The 23,044-nt window shown below is 51.1% G+C and overlaps 1 protein-coding gene across 1 annotated transcript in view; it reads right to left on the bottom strand.

Annotated features, from left to right (window-relative positions):
• Positions 1-9,407: 9,407 nt before the first annotated feature.
• The window catches only part of pex19 (peroxisomal biogenesis factor 19), a 48,571-nt gene continuing 34,934 nt past the window's right edge, over positions 9,408-23,044 (bottom strand). The window contains exons 6-8 of the mRNA XM_072253231.1: positions 12,434-12,610; positions 10,800-10,841; positions 9,408-9,990 (exon numbers count right to left, since the gene is read on the bottom strand). Of these exons, the coding sequence (XP_072109332.1) occupies positions 9,907-9,990; positions 10,800-10,841; positions 12,434-12,610 (303 nt within the window). The 3' untranslated portion in view covers positions 9,408-9,906. The remainder of the gene's footprint in view (positions 9,991-10,799; positions 10,842-12,433; positions 12,611-23,044) is intronic.

Raw genomic sequence — 23,044 nt, 5'->3', positions numbered from 1 at the left:
ATAAACAGTGTAAAGGTAGTAAGATAGAAGGGCTAAAGTGCGTGCACTTCAATGCAAGAAGCATCAGGAACAAAGATGATGAACTGAGAGCTTGGATACATACATGGAATTATGATGTAGTGGCCATTACAGAGACTTGGCTGGCACCAGGGCAGGAATGGATTCTCAATATTCCTGGATCTCAGTGCTTTAAAAGGGATAGAGGGGGAAGGGGAGGAGGGGTGGCATTACTGGTCAGGGATACTATTACAGATACAGAAAGGGTGGGTAATGTAGCAGGATCCTCTTTTGAGTCAGTATGGGTGGAAGTCAGGAACAGGAAGGGAGCATTTACTCTACTGGGGGTATTCTATAGGCCCCCTGGTAGCAGCAGAGATACCGAGGAGCAGATTGGGAGGCAGATTTTGGAAAGGTGCAAAAATAACAGGGTTGTTATCATGGGTGACTTTAACTTCCCTAATATTGATTGGCACCTGATTAGCTCCAATGGTTTAGACGGGGCAGAGTTTGTTAAGTGTGTCCAGGATGGATTCCTGTCACAGTATGTGGACAGGCTGACTAGGGAGAATGCCATACTAGATCTAGTACTAGGTAATGAACCGGGTCAGGTCAGAGATCTCTCAGTGGGTGAGCATCTGGGGGACAGTGACCACCACTCTCTGGCCTTTAGCATTATCATGGAAAAGGATAGAATCAGAGAGGACAGGAAAATATTTAATTGGGGAAGGGCAAATTATGAGGCTATAAGGCTAGAACTTGCAGGTGTGAATTGGGATGATGTTTTTGCAAGGAAATGTACTATGGACATGTGGTCGATGTTTAGAGATCTCTTGCAGGACGTTAGGGATAAATTTGTCCCGGTGAGGAAGATAAAGAATGGTAGGTTGAAGGAACCATGGGTGATAAGTGAGGTGGAAAATCTAGTCAGGTGGAAGAAGGCAGCATACATGAGGTTTAGGAAGCAAGGATCAGATGGGTCTATGGAGGAATATAGGGAAGCAAGAAAGGAGCTTAAGAAGGGGCTGAGAAGAGCAAGAAGGGGGCATGAGAAGGTCTTGGCGAGTAGGGTAAAGGAAAACCCCAAGGCATTCTTCAATTATGTGAAGAAAAAAAGGATGACAGGAGTGAAGGTAGGACAGATTAGAGATAAGGGTGGGAAGATGTGCCTGGAGGCTGTGGAAGTGAGTAAGGTCCTCAATGAGAGGGAACTTGATGACAGTGAGGACAATATGAGTGAGGTTGATGTTCTGGAGCATGCTGATATTAAGGGAGAGGAGGTATTGGAGTTGTTAAAATACATTAGGACAGATAAGTCCCCGGGGCCTGACGGAATATTCCCCAGGCTGCTCCACGAGGCGAGGGAAGAGATTGCTGAGCCTCTGGCTAGGATCTTAATGTCCTCGTTGTCCATGGGAATGGTACCGGAGGATTGGAGGGAGGCGAATGTTGTCCCCTTGTTCAAAAAGAGTAGTAGGGATAGTCCGGGTAATTATAGACCAGTGAGTCTTACGTCTGTGGTGGGAAAGCTGTTGGAAAAGATTCTTAGAGAAAGGATCTCTGGGCATTTAGAGAATCATGGTCTGATCAGGGACAGTCAGCATGGCTTTGTGAAGGGCAGATCGTGTCTAACAAGCCTGATAGAGTTCTTTGAGGAGGTGACCAGGCATATAGATGAGGATAGAGCAGTGGATGCGATCTATATGGATTTTAAGGCATTTGACAAGGTTCCACATGGTAGGCTTATTCAGAAAGTCAGAAGGCATGGGATCCAGGGAAGTTTGGCCGGGTGGATTCAGAATTGGCTTGCCTGCAGAAGGCAGAGGGTGGTGGTGGAGGGAGTACATTCAGATTGGAGGATTGTGACTAGTGGTGTCCCACAAGGATCTGTTCTGGCCTCTACTTTTCATGATCTTTATTAACGACCTGGATGTGGGGGTAGAAGGGTGGGTTGGCAAGTTTGCAGATGACACAAAGGTTGGTGGTATTGTGGATAGTGTAGAGGATTGTCAAAGATTGCAGAGAGGCATTGATAGGATGTAGAAGTGGGCTGAGAAGTGGCAGATGGAGTTCAACCCGGAGAAGTGTGAGGTGGTCCACTTTGGAAGGACAAACTCCAAGGCAGAGTACAAAGTAAATGGCAGGATACTTGGTAGTGTGGAGGAGCAGAGGGATCTCAGGGTACATGTCCACAGATCCCTGAAAGTTGCCTCACAGGTGGATAGGGTAGTTAAGAAAGCTTATGGGGTGTTAGCTTTCATAAGTCGAGGGATAGAGTTTAAGAGTCGCGATGTAATGATGCAGCTCTATAAAACTCTGGTTAGGCCACACTTGGAGTACTGTGTCCAGTTCTGGTCACCTCACTATAGGAAGGATGTGGAAGCATTGGAAAGGGTACAGAGGAGATTTACCAGGACGCTGCCTGGTTTAGAGAGTATGCATTATGATCAGAGATTAAGGGAGCTAGGGGTTTACTCTTTGGAGAGAAGAAGGATGAGAGGAGACATGTTAGAGGTGTACAAGATATTAAGAGGAATAGATAGAGTGGATAGCCTGCGCCTCTTCCCCAGGGCACCACTGCTCGATACAAGAGGACATGGCTTTAAGGTAAGGGGTGGGAAGTTCAAGGGGGATATTAGGGGAAGGTTTTTTACTCAGAGAGTGGTTGGTGCCTGAGTCAGTGGTGGAGGCAGATACACTAGTGAAATTTAAGAGACTACTAGACAGGTATATGGAGGAACCTAAGGTGGGGGGTTATATGGGAGGCAGGGTTTGAGGGTCAGCACAACATTGTGGGCCGAAGGGCCTGTACTGTGCTGTACTATTCTGTGTTCTATGTTCACACTTGGAGTATAGTGAGCAGCTCATCTAAGAAAAGATGTGCTGGCACTGGAGAGAATCCAGAGGGGCTCACTAGAATGATTCCCGGAATGAAAGACATAACATGATGGACTGGCTAGAGATTAAAGGAATGGGGGGGGGCGGGGGGGGGGCAGAATCTCATTGCAACCTATCAGATATTGAAAGGTTCTAGATAAAGTGTATGTGGAAAGGATGATTCCTATAGTGGGAGGAATCTTGAACCAGAGGTCACAGCTTCAGATTTCAAACAGAGGTGAGGAGAAATTTCTTTTGCCAGAGTGTAGTGAATCTGTGGAATTCATTGCCACAGACGGCTGTGTTGGCCAAGTCATTGAGTACATTTAAAGCAGAGATTTATAGGTTTTTGATTAGTAAAGGCATCAAAGGTTATGGTGAGGAGGAGAATCAGATTGAGAGGAATAATAAATCAGCCATGATGGAATGGTGCAGCAGATTTGATGGGCTGAATGTCTGAATTCTGCTCTTGTGTCTTATGGTCTAACTCTGTGTGTGTGCAACATCTGCTGGTCTTATTCCTGTTTGAGGTAATACCAAGTGAATAGTTCAGACCAGAATTGGTGCCTTGAACTATCGTGAAAGTGGCAGCATGCAGTGGCACCGTGACTGCCTTGGACGCTTCTTTTACAGACGCAAGACCCTGTTGAACATTTGTCTGGTAGTAATACAGGCGGCCAGGCAGCAGTGTCACCTTGGATGTAGCAAGGATTAGGCTGCAAGCCACAGGCTTGCTTTATAGCATGGCATCTGTGCTCAGTTGGGGGAGGCCTCTCCCATCAGTACTGCCCTCCAGTGGTGGATCAGTAGAATTACAGGCTGGACTGCCAGAAACTATCAATATGAGGACTTGTTGCTCACAGTATTGGAATAAAAATGTGTTTTCTTATCTGACTATGTTCTTTTTTTTCCCCCTTTCTTACTATTTTGAATGAGCATGTATGTCTTTGCACCTTGGCCCTGGGAGCACTGTTTCGCTCAGCTGTATCCGTGTATGGTTTGAATGAGAATTTAACTTGATTTGATTCAATTGTACTGTACATCAAGACATACAGTGAAATGTGTCCTTTGTGTCAACGACCAACACAGTCCGAGTATGTTCTGGGGCAACCTGCAAGTGTTAACATGCTTCTGGCACCAACCTAGCAGGGCGACACCTGTGGGCTGCCCCCAGATGATCATCAAACTGTGTTGGTTGTTGTCGTAAAAGACACATTTCACTGTGTTTCTAGCACATCAGAATCAGAATCTGGTTTAATAGCACTGGCACATGTCATAAAATTTGCTATTTTATGGCAAGAAATGTACATTACAATACATACTAATAAAAACAGTAATTACAATAAGAAAATTAAATAAAACAAGAGGGGGGAAAGCCGAGGTAGTGTTCATGGTTCATTGTCCATTCAGAAATCTGGTGGTGCAGAAATAGAGTGTGGGTCCTCAGGCTCCTGATGGCAGTGGGTCAAAGAGATTGTGGGATGGGTGGTAGGGATTGTCTGCAATGCTCCCAGTAAATGTCACACATCTGGTGGAAGGAGAGACCTGTAATCCTCTCGGTGGCTTTTACTGTCCTCTGTAGGGACTGCGGTCTGATGCCTTGCAGTTTCTGTACCACACAATGATGTAGCCAGACAGTACACTCTCGGTGGTCCTCATGTAGAAAGTTGTTAGAATGGGGGCAGGGAGCCTTGTATACCTCAATTTCCTCAAGTATGGTCACTGCTGTGCCTAGTGAGGAAATGTGTGTGCAGGTTACAGGGTTTGTTACCGACCCACCCACCCTGAGCTGGACAATCCAGTCAGCACCCAATGGGCAGCATGTGTTCTCAATGCACTGAGACGAGCCTTACCCTAACTCAGCCCTTTCTTGCAATCACCTCCCATCCAAACTACAAAATGCAAAGTGAATTTATTATCAAAGTACATATGTGTCACCATCCACAACCCCAAGATGGATTTTTTTGTGGCATTCACAGTAAATGCAAGAAATATAATAGAATCAATGAAAGAGCACACTCAACTGGTCGGACCAACAACCAATATGCAAAGAAAACCCCCACAAAACTGCAAATACAAAAAGAAAGAGAAAAGATAAATAATAATTATTATCATTATGATGGCAGTAACGAGACAGGTGCATGCCCTGGGTGAAGCATGCCCCCTTTTTGAGACATTGCCTTTTCAAGGTGCCAATGCTGGGGAGGTTGGTGCCCATGATGGAGCTGGCTGAGTTTAAATCTTTCTGCATTTTTTTCCTATTCAGGATGGTGTGGGACCTGGAGGGGAACCTGTGGGCAGTGGTACTCCCCTGTGTCATTGATAAAGCAGCATCCATCATCAAGGACCCCCACCGAGCAGGAGGTACACACACCTCAGGTCCCACACCATCAGGTTCAGGAACAGTCATCTATTCAACCAATGGGCTCCTGAAGCAGAGGGAACAACTTTACTCACCTCAACTCTGAATTGACTCAACTTTTAAGGACTCAATACAACTCATATTCTCAGTATTGTTAATTTGCAAGGTGTGCCTTGTTGCTTATTGCGATCTGTGTTGTTCTGCTGAATATTGTGGGCATGCCATGTTAGCGCCAGAATGTGTGGTGAGACCGAAGCATTGCAGCCAGCACATCCTTGATTGTAAACATAGACACGTTTCACTCACTGTACATGTAAAAATAAAAGAGGGAACATTGATGGTAACGTACACTCAGTGGCCACTTTATTAAACATCAGAGCAAGATGGTGCTGATAAGGGGCGACTTTTTGTGTGCGGCTCCGATGGGAATCACAAAATACTCCCATTCAGGATGACTACAGCAGAAATCCACAGTCACAGTCGTTTTAAGACATGAAAGAGAATCTATCAATACTCAGAATCAATGGATGCTGGACTGCAGACTCAGGCTGTGAGTGCAGCTCCCCTTTAAGAAAACAGAAGTGCAGAAGGAAAGCTGGGGTACATAGTCTCTGGAAAATAAAACTGAAGACCTGTACCGGAGGCATATCAGGAACTGTTGTGCACTTTGCCTCACAGAAACATGGCTGTGCTTCCACCATTTTGGACGCAGCACTGAAGCCCTATGGCAGAAAGGCAGAACAACTGAGTCAAAGACAGAGGAGCAACACACATAAAAGTTGCTGGTGAACGCAGCAGGCCAGGCAGCATCTCTAGGAAGAGGTACAGTCGAAGGTTGGCTATGCATATCCTTTTTATCTGCTGAGGAGGTAGTGTACATTCCACCTCAGACCAATGTCAATCAGGCACTGGAGGAGCTGAGCTCTGTGATCAGCAGGCATGAAGCAGCGTGCCCCTGATGCCTTCCCTATCACTGTGATTCTCATTCCGAGGAGTGGAACTCAGTGTTCAGTCTCTGTTGCTGTAACACATCCATTTCAATGTTCAACATGCTGTTCATTCAGTAATGCCCTTCTGCACACCACTGTTGTCCCACGTGGTTATTTGAGTTACTGACATCTTCCTGTCAGCTTGAACCAATCTTACCATTCTCCTGTGACTCCTCCCATTGAGAAAGCGTTTTGTCCAGAGCTGCCACTTGCTGGATGTTTTTGTTTTCCACAATGTTCTCTGTACATTCCAGATCAGGGTCCCCCAACCCCTTGCTTAATGGTATTGGTCCACGGAATACAAAGGTTGGGAACTCCAGCTCTAGATGGAGACTGCTGTGCATGAAAATCCCAGATCAGCAGTTTCTTAAACCATCCCATCTGGCACTAACAAAGTCACTTTAGCTACATCATTGTCTGGTACAGGAATCGCAAGGCAACTGACCACAAGTCCCTACAAAAGATTTCAAGGACTGCTGAGAAACATAGCATGATACAGGCCCTTCACCCCACAATGCATGTATTTACCTTAGAAATTACTTCAGGTTACCCATAGTCATCTATTTTTCTAAGCTCCATGTACCTATCCAGGAGCCTCTTAAAAGACCCTGTTGTATCCGCCTCCACCAGTCGCTGGCAACCCATTCCACACACTCACCACTCTGTGCATAAAAAACTTACCCCTGACATCCCCACTGTACCTACTTCCAAGCACCTTAAAACTGTGTCTTCTCGTGTTAGTCATTTCAGCCCTGGGAAAAAGCCTCTGACTGCCCACACAATCAATGCCTCTCCTCATCTTATACACCTCTATCAGGTCACCTCTCATCCTCCATCGCTCCAAGGAGAAAACGCCAAGTTCACTCAACCTATTCTCATAAGGCATACTCCCCAATCCAGGCAACATCTCCTCTGCACCCTTCTTATAGTTTCCACATCCTTCCTGTAGTGAGGTGACCAGAACTGAGCACAGTACTCCAAGTGGGGTCTGACCAGGGTTCTATATAGCTGCGACATTACCACTCATCTCCTAAACTCAGTCCCTTGGTTGATGAGGGCCAATGCACCGTATACCTTAACCACAGAGTCAACCTGTGCAGCAGCTTTGAGTGTCCTCTGGACTCAGACCTCAAGATCCCTCTGATCCTCCACATTGCCAAGAGTCTTACCATTAATACTATATTCTGCCATCTTATTTGAGCTACCAAAATGAACCACCTCACACTTATTTGGGTTGAACTCCATTTGCCACTTCTCAGCCCAGTTTTACATCCTATCAACGTCCCTCTGTAACCTCTGACAGCCCTCCACACTATCCACAACACTCCCAACCTTTGCCTCATCAGCAAATTTACTAACCCATCCCACCACTTCGTCATCCACAAAGAGAAGGGGTCCAGAGGTACACCACTAGTGACCGACCTCTGTGCAGAATATGACCTGTCTACAACCTCTCCTTGCCTTCAGTGGGCAAGCCAGTTCTGGATCCACAAAGCAAGGTCCCCTTGGACCTCCTTACTTTCTCTATAAACCTTACATGGGGTACCTTACCAAATCCCTTGCTGAAATCCATATACACTACATCTACGGCTCTACATTCATCAATGTGTTTAGTCACATCCTCAAAAAATTTAATCAGGCTCGTAAGACACGACCTGCCTTTGACAAAGCTATGCTGACTATTCCTGATCATATTATGCCTCCCCAAATGTTCATAAATCCTGCCTCTCAGGATCTTCTCCATCAACTTACCAACCACTGAAGTAAGACTCACTGGTCTATAATTTCCTGGGCTATCTCTACTCCCTTTCTTGAATAAGGGAACAACATTCACAACCCTCCAATCCTCTGGAACCTCTCTCATCCCCATTGATGATGCAAAGATCATTGCTAGAGGGTCAGCAATCTCCTCCCTCGCCTCCTACAGTAACCTGGGGTACATCTCATCCGGTCCCATTGACTTATCCAACTTGACGCTTTCCAAAAGCTCCAGCACATCCTCTTTTTTTAATGTCTATTTGTTCAAGTGTTTTAGTCCTCTGTAAGTCATCCCCATGTCTATATGCTCAAGCTTTTCAGTCTGCTGTTAAGTCATCCCTAGAATCTCCAAGATCCTTTTCCATAGTAAATACTTAAACAAAGTATTCATTAAGAACCCTTGCTACCTCCTCCGGTTCCATACACACTTTTGCACTGAGGGGATCAGCGGGGTCTCTTTTCTATGCATTCGAAATATTAGCAGGAGCACTGCATACACAGGGCTCTTAGCATTGACAGTAATCTCTCCCATAATCTGTTTAGGGAAACAGCTTCTTCCTCCCCAGGCCATGAGACAATTGAACTCCCAGCCAGCAACCAGGTCTCATCACAGCTGAAGCTCCAGTAGTGTAAGACTTTACCTTTTAACTTGCATTGTATATGCACCTAATGATTTGTTTACTTATTTGTGGTAATGTTACTTTGTGTGGTGTGTGAGTTAAATGTACTGTGCTGTGTGCCTTGGTCTGGAGCAATGTTGTATATATTGTATACAATATATAGATGGACTTTGTCGATTCGAGATGGCCTGTTTCCATGCTGTAACTGTTATATGGTTATACAGTTGAATGACCATGAACAGAACTTGAACGTTGTCTGGGGCTTGCTGTGTTCAGGCACAGGCTGCTTCACCCGCTGAGACGGGAACAGATCTGAACATTGTACAGTCACCAACCTCTGACCTCAGCATGGAAGCAAGGACACTGACAGGGTTGCCAAAGATGGCTAGGCCCAGGACACTGCCCTGGGGAACTCCTTAAACTGATGCCCTGGGAACAGGATGAATTAGATTATCTGCAAGTACCACATTTAAGACCACAAGGCACAGGAGCAACATTTGCTTTAAAAATACTCAATGAGTTGGCCTCCACAGCTAATTGTGGCAATGAATTCTACAGATTCACCATCCTCTGGCTAAAGAAGTTCCTCAGCATCTCTCTTCTAAAGCGACGTGTTTATATTCTCAGGCTATGCCCTCACTCCTAAACTCCCTCACTATTGGGAATGTCCTCTCCATGGTCACTATCTGGGAAGGTTTTGTCTCCAAACATTTGGGGTGGTTTCCCCTTGAATGCCCACAATGGAAGCTACAAACAGATCCAGCATAGAGGTGTGCGCATGGAATTGTACATCCACAAAGAAAATTCAGACAAAACTCATGAATAAATTTATTAGTTTGTTACATTAATTATTATAACCAAAACCCAGTCATTATATACACAAATCCCACAGTGACAAGTTAATGTAAATTATACAGAGTCCAATTTGATCTGCGAGCGGACACCCGATATCCCTTCACAACATGCACTCAACCAACCAGGCAGCGGGATTTCATGTTGGTAAATAAGATCCTGGACTTCTGTGGATGGGACAGGGGACTAAAGTGTGCCTCCACTCTGGTCACGAGCTCTTATTCCAGTGATGTGAACTTTGCCCCAAATTTGCCAAGAGGTAGGTCATGATGTCACTGAGATGATGGTATCCATGGAGGGCAAGGGAAGACAGCAGAAGCTGATCTATTTCGGGGAGGAGGGGCAGCTGGATCAGAGGGACCCTGCTCAATCCCACTCCTCACCCCCTCACCCCACAAACCAGAGTTCAATGGGCGAGCTTCAGACGAGCCAACTTGTGACCTGGGCTCCGTCACATGACCAAGCACTGCTCACTCCCCATGGCCGCACTCTCGGATACGTTCGCGCTGTCCAAGTCGAAGTTCAGTCCCGGAAGCTGATTTGGAGGCAGAGAGAGGAACGTAACAAAGACATAAAAAACATCATGGAAATTGGGTTCTCAAACAGAGTAAAACTCCCTCTTCACTGAACCATCACAGACTCCCAGGTTTAGACACAGAGTGAAACTCCCTCTACACTGTCCCATCACACACTCCCAGGGGTTAAACACAGAGTGAAACTCCCTCCACACTGTCCCATCACACACTCCCAGGGATTAGACACAGAGTGAAACTCCCTCTACACTGTCCCATCACACACTCCCAGGGATTAGACACAGAGTGAAACTCCCTCTACACTGTTCCATCACACACTCCCAGGGGTTAAACAGAGTGAAACTCCCTCTACACTGTCCCATCACACACTCCCAGGGATTAGACACAGAGTGAAACTCCCTCTACACTGTCCCATCACACACTCCCAGGGGTTAAACACAGAGTGAAACTCCCTCTACACTGTCCCATCACACACTCCCAGGGATTAGACACAGAGTGAAACTCCCTCTACACTGTCCCATCACACACTCCCAGGGGTTAAACACAGAGTGAAACTCCCTCTACACTGTCCCATCACACACTCCCAGGGATTAGACACAGAGTGAAACTCCCTCTACACTGTCCCATCACACACTCCCAGGGGTTAAACACAGAGTGAAACTCCCTCTACACTGTCCCATCACACACTCCCAGGGTCAGACACAGAGAGTAGCTCCCTCCTCTGCACTGTTCCAGTCAGTGTGTGACATTATTTCAGACCATGGCAAGCCCCAGTGGGATATTAGGATATGATTTTGACTCATAAACTCACCACTTCTGCGAGCTCCTTGGGTGGTGTTCCAAGCTCCTGAAGCTGTAAACCAACAGAAGGAGCAGGTAGGAGAGTTCAGTAGGTTTGGTAAGAACAAGTAGAGAAATAGTTGCAGGGAGCAAAGAGGGAGGAGGTAGGGAGAGATAGAGGAATAAAGAGAGCACAGGGAGGGTAAGAACACAGAGGGAAATGGGATGATAGGTGAGAATGGGAGTATGATGAGGGCAGGGGGTGGGAAAGAGATAGGAAACAGTTACATTCTGGTAGCCTGTCTGATGATCCTCTGTAAATCCCCTTTGCCCGGACTGAGGCTGTCTGACCTTTCCACTTTGGTGAGACACTCTCATGAGGCCAGGGATGTGGAAGAGCTCAAGGTCCAGGCAGTGAAGATCAATAGCCATCGTGGAGACATGAAAACTGGTTGGATTACGGAATGATGAGGAAGAAAGGGAGGTGCCAGGCTGAGGGCTTATAGAAATGGGGAGGGGAGTAGAAGCCAGAGAGGGTTACTGAGGAGTGACAGAGATGGGGAATGGTATAAGGCCGGGGGGGGGGGGGGGGGGACACGTACAGAGATGGGGAATGGTATAAGGCCAGGACGGGAGACACAGAGATGGGGAAAGGTACACAGCTGTGGGTCCGGTTGAGAAAGAAGCTTCACATCCCTGCATCTTACTTTGAACTCACTGTTCCTTTCTGAACTTACCTAACCTCAAGTAGTCAGTTGGGCAGGCACATGGCAAGTACTGTTCAATGCAGAGAAGATGGTGGTGGAGTGGCGTGAGGATGCACAGCATCGTTGAAGATGGAATTGGAGTTGGAGGAAAGGTATATCCATCAGTGGACGATACAAGGGGGCCTGGATTTAATGGTTTTGACGAGAAGGAACATGAGGGATTGAGGGACATGTTTCATACACGAAGTGGTTCAGATGTTCAGCCCCATCGCTCCTCACCCTGCCCCTCATCTGCCATGCCAATCACATCCTGCCCAGAATCTTCCCAAATCATTCACTGTCCCACTCACCTACCGCTAAACCAAAATTCCATCTAATTCTTGAACCAAAATTTCATCTCTCTGCAGCTCAATTTCATGAATTATAGTTATGACAGACACAGCAGAGTGTGGGCTGTTCTGGCATTCGAGCAGCGCCATGCACTGACCCGCAACTTAACCCAAGCCTGATCACAGGACAATTTACAACGACCAATTGACCTATAAACCAGTACGTTTCTGGACTGTGGAAGGACACAGGAGGAATGTCCAGGACGGGGGGGATGGTGTGGCACCTTAATTCCTTTCCAGGATCAGACTGAGGTGCGATGGTAAGGTAGTAATTAGCGTGACACTATAGGCAGCAAGACGTTTCAAAATTGGCACATCAATTCTGTGAGGAGTTTGTAAGCTCACCCCTCGAACACGTCCTGCGCAGGGGAAGGGGTGGCAAGAGAATGGGGCAGTAAAGGGGCGGATTGGGAGGGGTAGTGGTCAGGAGAGAATCCTCACTCTCTGGTGTTGATGTGACTGCTCTGGTTGAGTTTCTGATCAGTGGTGAGGAGCGGGCGAGGGGAAATGCTACTGAAGGTCTGAGCTGGGTGTCTGGTCGGTTAGACGGTTCACCAGTGCCCGCTCACTTGCTGCATGAGGTCCAGGATGGTCTCAAAGCGAGCGTTCTTTCTGTCCTCCGGCTCACCATCCCGCTCTGCCTCGAACTCTGCGCAGATCCTTCCCATCAGTCTGTGCTGCTGCTGAAACCTCTGCAGCTCCTCCTCCGGCAACGAGGGGCGCTGTGACTCCAGCCACTCCGGGTACTAGCAGGGGAGAAGGAGAGAGGGTCAGGGACAATTCAGGGGGATGGGGAGAAGGTCAGGGACAATTCAGGGTGGATGGGGAGAGGGTCAGGGACAGTTCGGGGGATGGGCAGAGGGTCAGGGACAATTCAGGGTGGATGGGAAGAGGGTCAGGGACAATTCAGGGGAGAGGGTCAGGGACAATTCAGGAGAGGTCAGGGACAATTCAGGGGGATGGGGAGAGGGTCAGGGACAATTCAGGGTGGATGGGGAGAGGGTCAGGGACAGTTCGGGGGATGGGCAGAGGGTCAGGGACAATTCAGGGGGATGGGGAGAGGGTCAGGGACAATTCAGGGGGATGGGGAGAGGGTCAGGGACAATTCAGGGGGATGGGAAGAGGGTCAGGAACAATTCAGGAGAGAAGGTCAGGGACAATTCAGGGGAAGGAGAGGGTGAGCGACAATTGAGAGGGATGGGGTGAGGGTTAAGAACAATTCTGGGGAAGGTGAGAGGGTCAGGGACAATTTGAGGAAGGGAGAGGGGCGGGGACAATTTGAGGAAGGGAGAGGGGCAGGGACAATTCAGGGGAAGGAGAGGGTCAGGGACAATTCCGGGGGATGGTGAGAGGGGCAGGGACAATTCAAGGGAGAGGGTCAGGGACAATTCAGGAGAGAAGGTCAGGGACAATTCAGGGGGATGGGGAGAGGGTCTGGGATAATTCAGGGGGATGGGGAGAGGGTCTGGGAGAATTCAGGAGGAAGGGGAGAGGGTCAGGGACAATTTGAGGAAGGGAGAGGGTCAGGGACAATTCAGGGGAGAGGGTCAGGGACAATTTGAGGAGGGGAGAGGGGCAGGGACAATTCAGGGGAAGGAGAGGGTCAGGGACAATTCAGGGAAGGGGAGAGGGTCAGGGACAATTCAGGGGAGAGGGTCAGGGACAATTTAGGAGAGAAGGTCAGGGACAATTCAGGGGGATGGGGAGAGGGTCAGGGACAATTCAGAGGGATGGGGGGAGGGTCAGAGACAATTCAGGGGGATGGGCAGAGGGTCAGGGACAATTCAGGGTGGATGGGGAGAGGGTCAGGGACAATTCAGGGGGATGGGGAGAGGGTCAGGGACAATTCAGGGGGATGGGGAGAGGGTCTGGGATAATTCAGGGGGATGGGGAGAGGATCTGGGACAATTCAGGAGGAAGGGGAGAGGGTCAGGGACAATTTGAGGAGGGGAGAGGGGCAGGGACAATTCAGGGGAAGGAGAGGGTCAGGGACAATTCAGGGAAGGGGAGAGGGTCAGGGACAATTCAGGGGAGAGGGTCAGGGACAATTCAGGAGAGAAGGTCAGGGACAATTCAGGGGGATGGGGAGAGGGTCAGGGACAGTTCGGGGGATGGGCAGAGGGTCAGAGACAATTCAGGGTGGATGGGGAGAGGGTCAGGGACAATTCAGGGGGATGGGGAGAGGGTCAGGGACAATTCAGGGGGGAAGTGGAGAGGGTCAGGGACAATTCGGGGGGATGGGGAGAGGGGCAGGGACAATACAGGGGGATGGGAGGAGGGTCAGGGACAGTTCGGGGTGGATGGGGAAAGGGTCAGGGACAATTCATGAGAGAGGATCAGGGACAATTCAGGGGATGGGGAGAGGGTCAGGGACAGTTCAGGGTGGATGAGGAGAGCGTCAGGGACAATTCAGGGGGATGGGAAGAGGGTCTGGGATAATTCAGGGGGATGGGGAGAGGGGCAGGGTCAATTCAGGAGAAGGAGAGAGGGTCAGGGACAATTCAGGGGTATGGGGAGAGGGTCAGGGACAATTCAGGGGAAGGAGAGAGGGTCAGAGACAATTCAGGGGGATAGGGAGAGGGTCAGAAACAATTCAGGAGACACGGTCAGGGACAATTCAGGTTAAGGAGAGAGGGTCAGGGACAATTCAGGGGGATGGGGAGAGGGTCAGGGAGAATTCAGGGGAGAGGGTCAGGGACAATTCAGGGGGATAGGGAGAGGGTCAGGAACAATTCAGGAGAGAGGGTCAGGGACAATTCAGGGGAGAGGGTCAGTGACAATTTGGGGGATGGGGAGAGGGTCAGGAACAATTCGGGGGATGGGGAGAGGGTCAGGAACAATTCAGGGGAAGGAGAGAGGGTCAGGGACAATTCGGGGAAGGAGAGAGGTTCAGGGACAATTCGGGGAAGGAGAGAGGTTCAGGGACAATTTGGGGAAGGAGAAAGGGTCAGGGACAATTTGGGGATAATTCAGGAAAATGGGGTCAGGGACAATTTGGGGAAGGGGAGAGGAGCAGGGACAATTTGGGGATAGTTCAGGAGAGAGAATCAGGGACAATTTGGGGAAGGAGAGGGGGTCAGGGACAATTCAGGGGAAGGGGAGAGATGCAGGGACAGTTCAGTGGAAGGAGAGAGGGTCAGAGACAATTCAGGGGGATGGGGAGAGGGTCAAGAACAATTCAGGAGTCAGGGTCAGGGACAATTCAGGGGAAGTAGAGAGGGTCAGGGACAATTCAGGGGTATCGGGAGAGGGGCAGGGACAATTCGGGGAAAGGGCAGGGACAATTCGGGGGAAGGGGAGAGGGTCAGTGACAATTCGGGGAAGGACAGAGGGTCTGGGACAATTCAGGGGGATGGGGAGAGGGTCAGGAACAATTCGGCGAAGGGGAGAAAGCCAGGGACAACTCAGGGGAAGGAGAAAGGGTCAGGGACAATTCAGGGGGATGGGGAGCAGGTCTGGGACAATTCGGGAAAGGGGAGAGGGTCAGGGACAATTCAGGAGAAGGACAGAGGGTCAGGGACAATTCAGGGGAAGGGGAGAGGGTGAGGGACAATGCAGGAGAGAGGGTCAGGGACAATTCAGGGGGATGGGGAGAGGGTCAGGGACAATTCAGGGGGATGGGGTGAGGGTCAGGGACAATTCAGGGGGATGGGGTGAGGGTCAGGGACAATTCAGGGGAAGGAGAGGGTCAGGAACAATTCAGAGGGGATGTGGAGAGGGTCAGGGACAATTCGGGGGGATGGGGAGAGGGGCAGGGATAATTCAGGGGAAGGAGAGAGGGTCAGGGAGAATTCAGGAAAGGGGAGAGGGTCAGGGACAATTCAGGGGGATGGGGGAGGGTCAGGGACAATTCGGGAGAGAGAGTCAGGGACAATTCAGGGTAAGGAGAGAGGGTCAGGGATAATTCGGGGAAGGGGAGAGAGTCAGGGACAATTCGGGGACGGGAGAGGGGCAGGGACAATTCAGGGGAAGGAGAGGGTCAGGAACAATTCAGGAGGGATGGGGAGAGGGTCAGGAACAATTCAGGGGAGAGGAGTAGGTACAATACAGGGGAGAGAGGTAGGGACAATTCAGGGGAGGGGTAGGGACAATTCAGGGAAGGGGGTAGGGACAGTTCGAGGAAGGGGGTAGGGACGGTTCGGGGAAGGGGACAATTCAGTGGGATGGGGGAGGGTCACGGACAATTCAGGGGGGATGCGGAGAGTATCAGGGAGAATTCAGGGGGATGGGGAGAGCGGCAGGGTCAGTTCAGTGGAAGGAGAGAGGGTCAGAGACAATTCAGGGGGATGGGGAGAGGGTCAAGAACAATTCAGGAGTCAGGGTCAGGGACAATTCAGGGGAAGTAGAGAGAGTCAGGGACAATTCAGGGGTATCGGGAGCGGGGCAGGGACAATTCGGGGAAGGGGGTAGTGACAATTCGGGGGAAGGGGAGAGGGTCAATGACAATTCGGGGAAGGACAGAGGGTCTGGGACAATTCAGGGGGATGGGGAGAGGGTCAGGATCAATTCGGCGAAGGGGAGAGAGCCAGGGACAACTCAGGGGAAGGAGAGAGGGTCAGGGACAATTCAGGGGGATGGGGAGCAGGTCTGGGACAATTCGGGAAAGGGGAGAGGGTCAGGGACAATTCAGGAGAAGGACAGAGGGTCAGGGACAATTCAGGGGAAGGGGAGAGGGTGAGAGACAATTCAGGAGAGAGGGTCAGGGACAATTCAGGGGGATGGGGAGAGGGTCAGGGACAATTCAGGGGGATGGGGGGAGGGTCAGGGACAATTCAGGGGGATGGGGTGAGGGTCAGGGACAATTCGGGAGAGAGAATCAGGGACAATTCAGGGTAAGGAGAGAGGGTCAGGGACAATTCGGGGAAGGGGAGAGGGTCAGGGACAATTCGGGGTAGGGAGAGGGGCAGGGACAATTCAGGGGAAGGAGAGGGTCAGGAACAATTCAGGAGGGATGCGGAGAGGGTCAGGGACAATTCGGGGGGATGGGGAGAGGGCCAGGGATAATTCAGGGGAAGGAGAGAGGGTCAGGGACAATTCGGGGAAGGGGAGAGGGTCAGGGACAATTCGGGGAAGGGGAGAGGGTCAGGGACAATTCGGGGTAGGGAGAGGGGCAGGGACAATTCAGGGGAAGGGGAGAGGGTCAGGAACAATTCAGGAGGGATGCGGAGAGGGTCAGGGACAATTCAGGAGAGAGGGTCAGGGACAATTCAGGGGGATGGGGAGAGGGTCAGGGACAATTCAGGGGGATGGGGGGAGGGTCAGGGACAATTCGGGGTAGGGGAGAGGGTCAGGGACAATTCGGGGAAGGGAGAGGGGCAGGGACAATTCAGGGGAAGGAGAGGGTCAGGAACAATTCAGGAGGGATGCGGAGAGGGTCAGGGACAATTCGGGGGGATGGGGAGAGGGCCAGGGATAATTCAGGGGTATGGGGAGAGGGTCAGGGACAATTCAGGGGAGAGGAGTAGGTACAATACAGGGGAGAGAGGTAGGGACAATTCAGGGGAGGGGTAGGGACAATTCAGGGAAGGGGGTAGGGACAGTTCGAGGAAGGGGTAGGGACAGTTCGGGGAAGGGGACAATTCAGTGGTATGGGGGGAGGGTCACGGACAATTAAGGGGGGATGCGGAGAGTATCAGGGACAATTCGGGGGGATGGGGAGAGCAGCAGGGACAATTCAGGGGAAGGAGAGAGGGTCAGGGACATTTCAGGGAAGGGGAGAGGGTCAGGGACAATTCAGGAGAGAGGGTCAGGGACAATTCAGGAGAGAGGGTCAAGGACAATTCAGGGGGATGGGGAGAGGGTCAGGGACAATTCAGGGTGGATGGGGTGAGGGTCAGGGACAGTTCAGGGGGATGCGGAGAGGGTCAGGTACAATTCAGGGTGGATGGGGAGAGGGTCAGGAACAATTCAGGGGAGAGGAGTAGGTACAATACAGGGGAGAGAGGTAGGGTCAATTCAGGGGAGGGGTAGGGACAATTCAGGGAAGGGGGTAGGGACAGTTCGAGGAAGGGGGTAGGGACGGTTCGGGGAAGGGGACAATTCAGTGGGATGGGGGAGGGTCACGGACAATTCAGGGGGGATGCGGAGAGTATCAGGGAGAATTCAGGGGGATGGGGAGAGCGGCAGGGTCAGTTCAGTGGAAGGAGAGAGGGTCAGAGACAATTCAGGGGGATGGGGAGAGGGTCAAGAACAATTCAGGAGTCAGGGTCAGGGACAATTCAGGGGAAGTAGAGAGAGTCAGGGACAATTCAGGGGTATCGGGAGCGGGGCAGGGACAATTCGGGGAAGGGGGTAGTGACAATTCGGGGGAAGGGGAGAGGGTCAGTGACAATTCGGGGAAGGACAGAGGGTCTGGGACAATTCAGGGGGATGGGGAGAGGGTCAGGATCAATTCGGCGAAGGGGAGAGAGCCAGGGACAAGTCAGGGGAAGGAGAGAGGGTCAGGGACAATTCAGGGGGATGGGGAGCAGGTCTGGGACAATTCGGGAAAGGGGAGAGGGTCAGGGACAATTCAGAAGAAGGACAGAGGGTCAGGGACAATTCAGGGGAAGGGGAGAGGGTGAGGGACAATTCAGGAGAGAGGGTCAGGGACAATTCAGGGGGATGGGGAGAGGGTCAGGGACAATTCAGGGGGATGGGGGGAGGGTCAGGGACAATTCAGGGGGATGGGGTGAGGGTCAGGGACAATTCGGGAGAGAGAATCAGGGACAATTCAGGGTAAGGAGAGAGGGTCAGGGACAATTCGGGGTAGGGGAGAGGGTCAGGGACAATTCGGGGAAGGGAGAGGGGCAGGGACAATTCAGGGGAAGGAGAGGGTCAGGAACAATTCAGGAGGGGTGCGGAGAGGGTCAGGGACAATTCGGGGGGATGGGGAGAGGGGCAGGGATAATTCAGGGGAAGGAGAGAGGGTCAGGGACAATTCAGGGATGGGGAGAGGGCCAGGGACAATTCAGGGATGGGGAGAGGGCCAGGGACAATTCAGGAGAGAGGGTCAGGGACAATTCAGGGGGATGGGGAGAGGGTCAGGGACAATTCAGGGGGATGGGGAGAGGGTCAGGGACAATTCAGAGGGATGGGGGAGCGTCAGGGACAATTCAGGGGGATGGGGAGAGCATCAGGGACAGTTCAGGGGGATGGGGAGAGGATCAGGGACAATTCAGGGTGGATGGGGAGAGGGTCAGGGACAATTCAGGGGGATGGGGAGAGGGTCAGGGACAATTCAGGGGGATGGGGAGAGGAGCAGGGACAATTCAGGGAAGGAGAGAGGGTCAGGGACAATTCAGGGGTATGGGGAGAGGGTCAGGGACAATTCAGGGGAGAGGAGTAGGTACAATATAGGGGAGAGAGGTAGGGACAATTCAGGGGAGGGGTAGGGACAATTCGGGGAAGGGGGTAGGGACAGTTCGGGGAAGGGGGTAGGGACAGTTCGGGGAAGGGGAGAGGGTCAGGGACAATTCAGGGGGATGGGGGAGGGTCAGGGACAATTCAGGGGGATGGGGGGAGGGTCAGGGAGAATTCAGGGAGGTGGGGGGAGGGTCAGGGATAATTCAGGGGGGTGGGGGGAGGGTCAGGGACAATTCAGGGTGTATGGGGAGAGGGTCAGGGACAGTTCAGGGTGATGGGGAGAGGAGCAGGGACAATTCAGGGCGATGGGGAGAGGGTCAGGGATAATTCAGGGGGATGGGGAGAGGAGCAGGGACAATTCAGTGGGATGGGGAGAGGAGCAGGGACAATTCGGGGAAAGAGAGAGGGTCAGGGACAATTCAGGGGGATGGGGAGAGGGTCAGGGACAATTCAGGAGAAGGACAAAGGGTCAGGGACAATTCAGGGGAAGGGGAGAGGGTGAGGGACAATTCAGGAGAGAGGGTCAGGGACAATTCAGGGGGATGGGGAGAGGGTCAGGGACAATTCAGGGGGATGGGGGGAGGGTCAGGGACAATTCGGGGTAGGGGAGAGGGTCAGGGACAATTCGGGGAAGGGAGAGGGGCAGGGACAATTCAGGGGAAGGAGAGGGTCAGGAACAATTCAGGAGGGATGCGGAGAGGGTCAGGGACAATTCGGGTGGATGGGGAGAGGGTCAGGGATAATTCAGGGGAAGGAGAGAGGGTCAGGGACAATTCAGGGATGGGGAGAGGGCCAGGGACAATTCAGGGATGGGGAGAGGGCCAGGGACAATTCAGGAGAGAGGGTCAGGGACAATTCAGGGGGATTGGGAGAGGGTCAGGGACAATTCAGGGGGATGGGGAGAGGGTCAGGGACAATTCAGAGGGATGGGGGAGCGTCAGGGACAATTCAGGGGGATGGGGAGAGCGTCAGGGACAGTTCAGGGGGATGGGGAGAGGATCAGGGACAATTCAGGGTGGATGGGGAGAGGGTCAGGGACAATTCAGGGGGATGGGGAGAGGAGCAGGGACAACTCAGGGGGATGGGGAGAGGGTCAGGGACAATTCAGGGGGATGGGGAGAGGAGCAGGGACAATTCAGGGGGATGGGGAGAGGAGCAGGGACAATTCAGGGAAGGAGAGAGGGTCAGGGACAATTCAGGGGTATGGGGAGAGGGTCAGGGACAATTCAGGGGAGAGGAGTAGGTACAATATAGGGGAGAGAGGTAGGGACAATTCAGGGGAGGGGTAGGGACAATTCAGGGGAGGGGTAGGGACAATTCGGGGGAGGGGTAGGGACAGTTCGGGGGAGGGGGTAGGGACAGTTCGGGGAAGGGGAGAGGGTCAGGGACAATTCAGGGGGATGGGGGAGGGTCAGGGACAATTCAGGGGGATGGGGGGAGGGTCAGGGAGAATTCAGGGAGGTGGGGGGAGGGTCAGGGATAATTCAGGGGGGTGGGGGGAGGGTCAGGGACAGTTCAGGGTGATGGGGAGAGGAGCAGGGACAATTCAGGGCGATGGGGAGAGGGTCAGGGACAGTTCAGGGTGATGGGGAGAGGAGCAGGGACAATTCAGGGCGATGGGGAGAGGGTCAGGGACAGTTCAGGGTGATGGGGAGAGGAGCAGGGACAATTCAGGGTGTATGGGGAGAGGGTCAGGGATAATTCAGGGGGATGAGGAGAGGAGCAGGGACAATTCAGGGAGATGGGGAGAGGAGCAGGGACAATTCGGGGAAAGAGAGAGGGTCAGGGACAATTCAGGGGTATGGGGAGAGGGTCAGGGACAATTTGGGGGAGAGGAGTAGGTACAATACAGGGGAGAGAGGTAGGGACAATTTAGGGGAGAGGGTCAATATTTACAAATATTACAAGAGAAGTTAGAAACAATAAAAATATGTTACTTCAAAAAGTCTAACAGGAGGGGGTGATCACTTCTCCAGCTGTAGGGTGACTTATTATAGAACCTAATGCCCTCAAATAGTGCTCGTTGGAGCACTGCAGTTGTCTAAAGTCTATTACTCAATGTGCTCCTCTGTTCAGCCACGGTGTCCTGCAGAGGGTGAGAAACATTGTCCAGAATCGTCAGGATTTTCTGTAGGGTCCGTTGTTCCACGACAGACTCCAGTGTGTCCAGTTTGAGCCCTCTCTCAGAGTCAGCCTTTAGAACATAGAACATACAGTACAGGCCCTTCGGCCCACAATGTTGTGCTGACCCTCAAACCCTGCATTCCATAAAAGCCCCCAACTTAAATTCCTCCATATACCTGTCTAGCACTCTCTTAAACATCACGAGTGTATCTGCCTCCACCACTGACTCAGGCAGTACATTCCATACACCAACCACTCTCTGAGTAAAAAACCTTCCTCTAATATCCCGCTTGAACTTCCCACCCCTTACCTTAAAGCCATGTCCTCTTGTATCGAGCAGTGGTGCCCTGGGGAAGAGGCGCTGGCTATCCACTCTATCTATTCCTCTTATTATCTTGTACAGCTCTATCATGTCTCCTCTCATCATCCTCCTCTCCACAGAGTAAAGCCCGAGCTCCTTTAATCTCTGATCATATTGCATACTTTCTAAACCAGGCAGCGTCCTGGTAAATCTCCTCTGTACCCTTTCCAATGCTTCCACATCCTTCCTACAGTGAGGTGACCAGAACTGGACACAGTACTCCAAGTATGGCCTAACCAGAGTTTCATAGAGCTGCATCATTACATCGCGACTCTTAAACTCTATCCCTCGACTTATGAAAGCTAACACCCCATAAGCTTTCTTAACTACCCTATCCACCTGTGAGGCAACTTTCAGGGATCTGTGGACATGGACCCCCAGATCCCTCTGCTCCTCCACACTACCAAGTATCGTGCCATTTACTTTCTACTCTGCCTTGGAGTTTGTCCTTCCAAAGTGTACCACCTCATACTTCTCCGGGTTGAACTCCATCTGCCACTTCTCAGCCCACTTCTGCATCCTATCAGTGTCTCTCTGCAATCTTTGACAATCCTCTACACTATCTACAACACCACCAATCTTTGTGTCGTCCGCAAACTTGCCAACCCACCCTTCTACCCCCACATCCAGGTCGTTAATAAAAATCATGAAAAGTAGAGGTCCCAGAACAGATCCTTGTGGGACACCACTAGTCACAATCCTCCAATCTGAATGTACTCCCTCCACCACCACCCTCTGCCTTCTGCAGACAAGCCAATTCTGAATCCACCTGGCCAAACTTCCCTGGATCCCATGCCTTCTGACTTTCTGAATAAGCCTACCGTGTGGAACCTTGTCAAATGCTGTACTAAAATCCATATAGATCACATCTACTGCACTACCCTCATCTATATGCCTGGTCACCTCCTCAAAGAACTCTATCAGGCTTGTTAGACACGATCTGCCCTTCACAAAGCCATGCTGTCACCGATCAGACCATGATTCTCTAAATGCCCAGAGATCCTACCTCTAAGAATTTTTTCCAACAGCTTTCCCACCAGATACGTAAGGCTCACTGGTGTATAATTACCCGGACTATCCCTACTACCTTTTTTAAACAAGGGGACAACATTCGCCTCCCTCCAATCGACCAGTACCATTCCCGTGGACAACCAGGACATGAAGATCCTAGCAGAGGCTCAGCAATCTCTTCCCTCGCCTCGTGGAGCAGCCTGGGGAATATTCCGTCAGGCCCCGGGGACTTGTCCGTCCTAATGTATTTTAACAACTCCAACACCTCCTCTCCCTTAATATCAACATGCTCCAGAACATCAACCTCACTCATATTGTCTTCACCATCAAGTTCCCTCTC

Source organism: Mobula birostris, chromosome 3 (assembly GCF_030028105.1).
Source record: "Mobula birostris isolate sMobBir1 chromosome 3, sMobBir1.hap1, whole genome shotgun sequence".
In the NCBI taxonomy this organism is placed as follows: Eukaryota; Metazoa; Chordata; class Chondrichthyes; order Myliobatiformes; family Myliobatidae; genus Mobula; species Mobula birostris.
This window is presented reverse-complemented; position numbering and strand designations above follow the sequence as displayed.